The sequence below is a fragment of the Echinops telfairi genome, unplaced genomic scaffold (genome assembly GCF_000313985.2).
Source record: "Echinops telfairi isolate 266 unplaced genomic scaffold, ASM31398v2 ScPeMD7_655;HRSCAF=1070, whole genome shotgun sequence".
NCBI lineage: Eukaryota > Metazoa > Chordata > Mammalia > Afrosoricida > Tenrecidae > Echinops > Echinops telfairi.
Window position 1 is genome coordinate 26,314,896 of NW_022104553.1, and position 6,759 is coordinate 26,321,654.

Genomic DNA, 6,759 nt, shown 5'->3' on the forward strand with positions numbered 1-6,759 from the left:
GTCAGGGGTTCGAAATCGCCAGCTGCTCCAAGGGAGAAAGATGAAGCTTTCTACTCCCATGAAGCATTGACAGCCTTGGAAACTCACCGGAGGCGGTTCTCTGCCCTCTCCTCTAGGGTCTTCATGAATCAGAATTGATTTGGTTTGGTTTGAGTTGAGTTCTCTAGGTTAGAATTTGACACAATGAGATGCCAGGACCTCTCGTCTGTGGTCCACTCCTGGGTGGGTTTGAAGGACAGCTGTCAGTGGAGTGTACCCTGCTGGACTCTTGGCTTCCTTGACACCGGCATCTGAGACTCCTGAGCTCACTGTTTCTGCAGAACCTGCGAAACAGACCTGCTGTTTTTCGGAGTTGGCTCCGATTCACAGCGCCCCGGGTCCAACAGAAACCAGCACCACCCTCAGGACAGTGATGCCTGAGCCCAGTGGTCCTCAACCTTCCTGGTGCTTCGACCCTTTCATACAGTTCCTCATGTGTGGTGACCCCCCAACCATCACATTATTGTCGTGGCTACTTCATCGCTGTCATTTTGCTACTGTGCTGAATCGTCATGTAACTGTCTGCTATACCAGATGTACGTTCGTTGTTACAAATTGAACATAAAGCATCGTGATCCATCACAAAAACAATATGTCATTATAGATTGTGAAACAGTTGTGTTTCCCGATGGTCTTGGGTGACCCCTGTGAAAGGGTCTTTTGACCCCCCAAAGGGGTCACGACCCACAGGTTGAGAATCACTGCCTGAGCCCATTGTTGTAGCCGTGTCCATCCATCTCATCCAAAGAGGGTCTTCCTCTTTCCCGCCAACTCTCTCCTTTCCCGAGGACCCCTGGTGGCCCGCTGGTTATGCGTTGGGCTACCGTCTGCAAGGTCAGTAGTTCAAAACCACCAGCCACTCTGTGGGAGAGAGAGAGAGAAAAGGAGCTTTCTACTCCCATAAAGAGTTACAGTCTGGGAAATCCACAAGGGGCAGTTCTGCCCTGTCCTGTAGGGTCACTATGAGTCCGCACGGACTGGATGGCAGGGAGTTCTTTTAATTCTCTCTGTTACCAAGCCTCGTGTCCTTCTGCAGGGACTGCCCTCTCTTGGTCACATGCCCAGAGAATGACAGGCAGATGAGCCAGGGGACAATGAGATCACAGACCCATTAGCTCACTAGCTAGTCAACAGAAGAAGCTTAGGCACCACTGACCCTCACTGTTTGCGAAGCTGGCGTTTCTGTTTCTGTCAGCAACGATGCAGGGGGCTGTACATTAGGACGCATGCCATTGCCACCACCAGATGGTCCTCGTGAAAATGCTGGCGTGGCAAAGGTCATGTGAGGTTATATTTGCAATAACAAAAAAAATGGGGGAAACCCACTGGATTGTCCATTGTGGTTATATATCATGGATCTATATATATCCATATACAGAACTCTGCCATCCACTCAATTCTAACTCATAGTCACCCTGTAGCACAGAGTAGAATTGCCCCTGTGCGTTTTCTGAGACTGCAATGCTTTGTGGCAGTAGAAAGTATCCATGTATATGGACACGTGGTGGAATAGTGGTTATAGGGACATCTGGTGGAGTCGTGGTTCTATGAGGCTTTCTACTTCCGTAAATATTTACAATCTTGGAAACCCACCAGGGCAGTTGTCTGTCCGATAGGGTCACTGTGAGTCAGAATCCACTCTATGGCAGTGAGCTAGACGGATACGTCTCCTTCTTCCAAGATTCCAGCCTTGGGACTCCTGGCCCCCGCCCCCCTGCTCTACTTTGTTCCAAGTGTTTCCATGAGCCCCATTGATTGGCAGCCATGGGTTTTAGGGTACCCTTGATGGTTGCAAGCTGCGCAGCCCCCCTTTGGCCTTCCTTTCCACTGGGGGCACGTGTTATGTTCCCTGTGCCTGTGTTGGTCGTGTTCTGTGTGTGAAATATCGTGCCCCTGCCTCTTGTTTACCTTTCCCTCTGTTGATGGCCCTCACGGTCATTTCCACCTCTTGCCTATCAATGATTGACTCGGGCATGGGATGGCTGGGGGTGGGCCTTTTGGGTCCAGCCTGCCATTTCCACAGCATTTGACTGCTCTCCCTAGGGCAGCAGTTCTCAACCTGTGGGTCAAGACCCCTTTGGGGGGGTCGAAGGACCCTTTCACAGGGGTCGCCTGATTCATCACAGTAGCAAAATGACAGTGAGGAAGTAGCAACGAAAATAATTTTATGGTTGGGGGGTCACCGCCACATGAGGAACTGGACGAAAGGGTCATGGCGGCATTAGGAAGGTGGAGAACCCCTGCCCCAGAGGTTCCTGGGTACACTAGAGGGTTGAGGCTAAGGGAGGAGAGATGATGGGGAGACAAGGAGAGGGCCACCCTCCACCCCCCCAGGCCGGGCAGCCCTGACTCCTGCCCTCTCCTCTCTCCCCGACACTCCAGGCTCAGACCCGGGCAGCCCTGCTCAGGGTGCTGCAGGAAGATGAGGGGCAGTGGGCGGCTATCCAGGAGCAGCCGGGCACCCTGGCCCAGGATGTGTGTGAGGTAGGGGGAGTGGAGGGAGGGAAGCAGGGGGTGGAACATATAGGAAGTGTGGGGAGGGAAGGTGGGACCCGATGCCAGGCTAATGCCTCGTTCTCCCTTGCCCCCCCACCTCCTCGCAGCTGCTGGAAGAGCATACAGATAGAGCACCCGGAATCAGCCAGGAGTTTGGGGAGCGGATGGCCTACTGCTGCTTGGGGGGCCTGGCCGAGTTCCTGCAGAGGTATGAGGGCAGATGGTTCTGAGGTACTGGGCCTGGGATCCAACAGCGGGGGACAGAGAGATGAAAGGGAGTGGAGCGAGGGTGGGCAGGGATGCTCAGTGGGGGGGGTCCCTGGGGGCCTGGCAAGGGGTGGAATCCAACAGCAGAGCTCCATCTGTCATCCCTTCCTCTCCCTGCCCCCCCTCACCCCCTTGCTCCCCAGCTTCCAGCAGCGCGTGGAGCGATTCCATGAGAACCCAGTGGTACAGGAGCTGACAGCAGCCAGCTACATCAGCAGGACCATCTCCTTGGTCAACTATGGGCCCCCCCTGCGGTGAGCAACCGAGCTAGCAGTGTGTGTGTGTGTGTGTGTGTGTGTGTGATGTGTGTATCTGCTCTGGGGGACAAGTGAATGGGGTGGTGTGCCCAGACCCTGGTGGGGGCGACAAGGGTCCTTAGGGTCGCAGTGAGTGGGAATGATTTTTAAAAGCAACGGGTTTGGGCTTTTCGATGTTTATGGGAACAGATGGCCAGGTTTTTAGGCCACAGAGCTGTAGGGTGGGTGGGTTTGGACCTCTGCCCTTCTTGGTTAGCAACTAAAAACCGAAAAAAAGCCCAACAAACTCACAGCCATTGAGTTGATTCTGACTCACGGCGACCCGGTAGGGCCGCTAGAACTTCCCTTGTAGATTTCCGAGACCATCACTCTCTTTGGAAGTAGAAAGCCTCATCTTTCTTCTGAGGAGCGGCTAGTGGATTCGAACTGCTGACCTTGTGGTTAGTAGCCCGATGCATAACCACCGCCCCGCCACCAGGGCTCCTGTTTGATTAGCATCAGAGTGCTTTCACCACTGCGTCTCCAGGGCTCCGTTCCGATTACGTAGACCTTTCTAGACCAGCGAGTGTATTGAATAATGTGCGTATGTGTTCTTGATGTTTCTTCTTCATTTTTCTCTTTAAAATACACGTGGTGGAACACTTTTCCGATTCCTGCAGGAAGAGTTAGCATGCCTCTGGTCCTTTGAAAAACTGGAACCTTATTTTCCTGTGCAGATGCCCCATCCTTTGTTTAAGGGGCCCCGGCTGCGCTGTGTGTTGCGTGCTGGGCTGCAAACCGCAAGGTCAGCAGTTCAAAACCACCAGCTGCTCTTGGGGAGAAAGAGGATCCTTTCGACTCCTGTGAGAATTTATAGTCTCAGAAATCCACGCGAGTCCTTCTGCCCTCCCCTATAGGGTGCCATGATTCACTGGCAGTGAGCTGATGATGGGGGTGGCCATCTCTTTCACCCAGGCGTCAGCTAGTGGCGTAGTGGGTTGCTCATTGGGCTGCTAACGGCGAGGTCAGCAGTTCGCGCCCAGCAGCCGCGCGGTATAGGAGAAAGATGGGCCTTTCTGCTCCCGTAAACAACTGCAGCCTTGGGGACGTGTGCGGACAGTTCTACCCTGTTCCATAGGGTCACCGTGAGTCACAGTCGGCTTGGATGACAGTGAGCTATTGGTTCAGTCATTTGCAGAAAACAACCATGCATACACGTCCTTCCCCCCAAAGTCTGGGGGGTCTGAGGGACATACTCCCAGGGTGCACCTGCTGGGTCAAGCACTCCCTTTTGAGTAAGACTTAGCGCCCCACCCAACACACGCACGCACGCACGCACACACACACACACACACACACACACACGCACGCGCATGCACAGAAAGGCAGTTAAAGAAACTAGGATCCAGCTCTATGCCTCCCTCCCTCAACATATCCTGAACCCCTAGACCTTCCCAGCCTCCACCTCCTGGCAGCCCCCTGACCTTCCCAACCCCTCCCACACCCCCAAGACCCCCGGCTCCATCAGCACTGGAGTCCAAGGAGAGACAGGTAGTGGGGCTGGGCTGTAGGGGGCTCCTTTGATTTTGACCCCACCGATCCCACAGGACCCTGGCTGAACGCCTGGCCCGAGTGGGGCCCCCGGAAAGTGAGCCGGCCAGGGAAGCAGCAGCCAGTGCTCTGGACCGAGTGACAGGGCTCTGCCACCGAGTCCTGGCCGACCTGCTGTTCCAGGAGCTGCAGGTGAGTGTGGTGGCAGGATGGGGTGGAGGCACAGAGCTAGGACAGGGGAGTGCCACCTCCCTGATCCCTTCAGTTCAGGACTCCTTGCTGGAGAAGCCTGCCGGGAGGAGGGGGCTGGCCCTGTCACAGGGATATGATTTGTGTGTGTGTGTTGGGGGGGTCTGGGGGTGCAGGAAGGAAGAGGTGGGAGGGAGTGGGTGAGAGGAGGTGGGGTCGCGCCCTGTGGTGGCAAGGGTCCTGAGGATTGAGTGGAACCCCTTAATCCTTACCCAGTCTGCCCCAGGTCCTCAGCCCCTTCCACCCACATCCGGGCTAGGATTGGTGTGGGTGAGAGCCCGTGAGTGGAAGGGGGTCGCGATGGACAAGGAGCAAGTCTGAGATGTGCCTGCGTCCCTGCTAGTCATGCGTGGCACATCAACTCCTGTCCTCCTTCTGCTTCGATGCTGCACCATCCACTCTTGCCCTCTGACCCCCTCTCTACTGTCTTACACCCCTGCTGGGCCCCAGAGGCCGCTCCTGGAACGTGGCCCTCTGCTGCCACCGCCGCCGCAGGACCCTTGCACCAACTGAGCCCTCCGCCTTGTTGGCTTCTTTCCCAGAACACACAGGTCTCCCTCTCTGACCGTGTCACCTTCTCAGTGACCACTTCCCTGACCTCTCAGCTCACAATAGAAAGCCTCCTGCCCGCCCCCCACTCCCAGGCTCCCCTTCTGGCTTCCGGCCCTTAGGGTTCGCTTCTAGTGCATTGCCTGCCTCCTGTCACGCTATCTTTTGCTGAATTGTTTTTGTTATTATCTGTCTTTCCACCTTGGAATGTTAGCTCCTCACCAGCACGGAGTCTTGTCTTGGAATTTTCTTTTTTCCCCAAAGAAGCCTTGATGATGGAAAATTTTCAAACCTACACAAAGGTGACTGGGATGACAGAGTGACCCTTGGCGAACCCGACACTCGCCATCAGCAACTGTCCAGTCTCTTTCCTCCCACCGTCCCCACCCAAGGGTTACTCTGAGCCGGGTCTCTTCCCGACAGCCTCTCATTCCATCAAACGTTCATCAAACATTCAAGCTGGATCGCCCCAGAGATAAACAGAGCTAACCCCGCAATGTGTAATGATGCCATGTGTCATAAGGCAGAACTGCTCCCGATAGAGGGGTGGCGATCTATAGGGGCCGATCTATAGGGGCCGAGATCGCCAGGCAGGCCTTTCTCCCGCAGCACCGCCGAAAACAAAACTCATTACCGTGGTGGGTGTGGGGGTTCGATTCGGACTCATAGCGACCCTCTAGGACAGGCGACCCTCTAGGACAGGGTAGAACTGTCCCGTGAGCTTCTGAGACTAACTATTTAGAGGGGGTTAGAAAGCCTCGTCTTTCTCCTGCAGAGCCGCTGGTGGATTTGAACGGTTGACCTGGCAGTTAGCAGCCCAATGTGTCAACCACGATTCCACCGGGGCCTCTTGCAGAACCCCAGGGGGTGGCCTCAAATCTCCAACCACTAACCTGGCAGACCATCTGAGCCCAAGGGCCCCTTTTGGAAACACACCACTCCATGCCATCTTCATGCCTACCACGGGGAGGGCACGCCCGTGTTCACCATGCCCTGTCTGTCTCATGACTTGAGCATGCGCTAGTTTGGCTTCTCTGCTGTGTCTCGGTCACCCAGCAAGCCCAGGAAGTGCCCACAGGAGGCTCTCAGGGCAGTTATTGAACGACTGAAGGAAGGAGCCCCAGGGTGGCCCAAACAAATGGGTTTGCGCTCAGCTGCTAATGGAAAGGCCCGCAGTTCGAATCCACCCCCAGGGGCGTCAGAAGGAAGCCCTGGCAATCTCCTGCCCAAAGCAGAGCCTCTGACGACCCAGCTGAGCAAGGAGGTTGACCCGTGGTGAAGAGGTTCATGGTGGGAGAGGGCGTTGCAAGGACCCGACCCGTGTGTTGTGTGGGGAGGGCTGGATGGAAAACGGATGTGTGCTGTAAACCTT

The 6,759-nt window shown here is 55.4% G+C and overlaps 1 protein-coding gene across 1 annotated transcript in view; it reads left to right on the plus strand.

Moving 5' to 3' along the window:
• Positions 1-183: 183 nt before the first annotated feature.
• Positions 184-6,759, plus strand: part of EXOC3L2 (exocyst complex component 3 like 2) — a gene marked incomplete at its 3' end in the record, with an annotated part of 19,100 nt that continues 12,524 nt past the window's right edge. The window contains exons 1-5 of the mRNA XM_013006615.2: positions 184-222; positions 2,422-2,523; positions 2,643-2,743; positions 2,946-3,056; positions 4,646-4,781. Coding sequence (XP_012862069.2) covers positions 184-222; positions 2,422-2,523; positions 2,643-2,743; positions 2,946-3,056; positions 4,646-4,781 — 489 coding nt within the window. The remainder of the gene's footprint in view (positions 223-2,421; positions 2,524-2,642; positions 2,744-2,945; positions 3,057-4,645; positions 4,782-6,759) is intronic.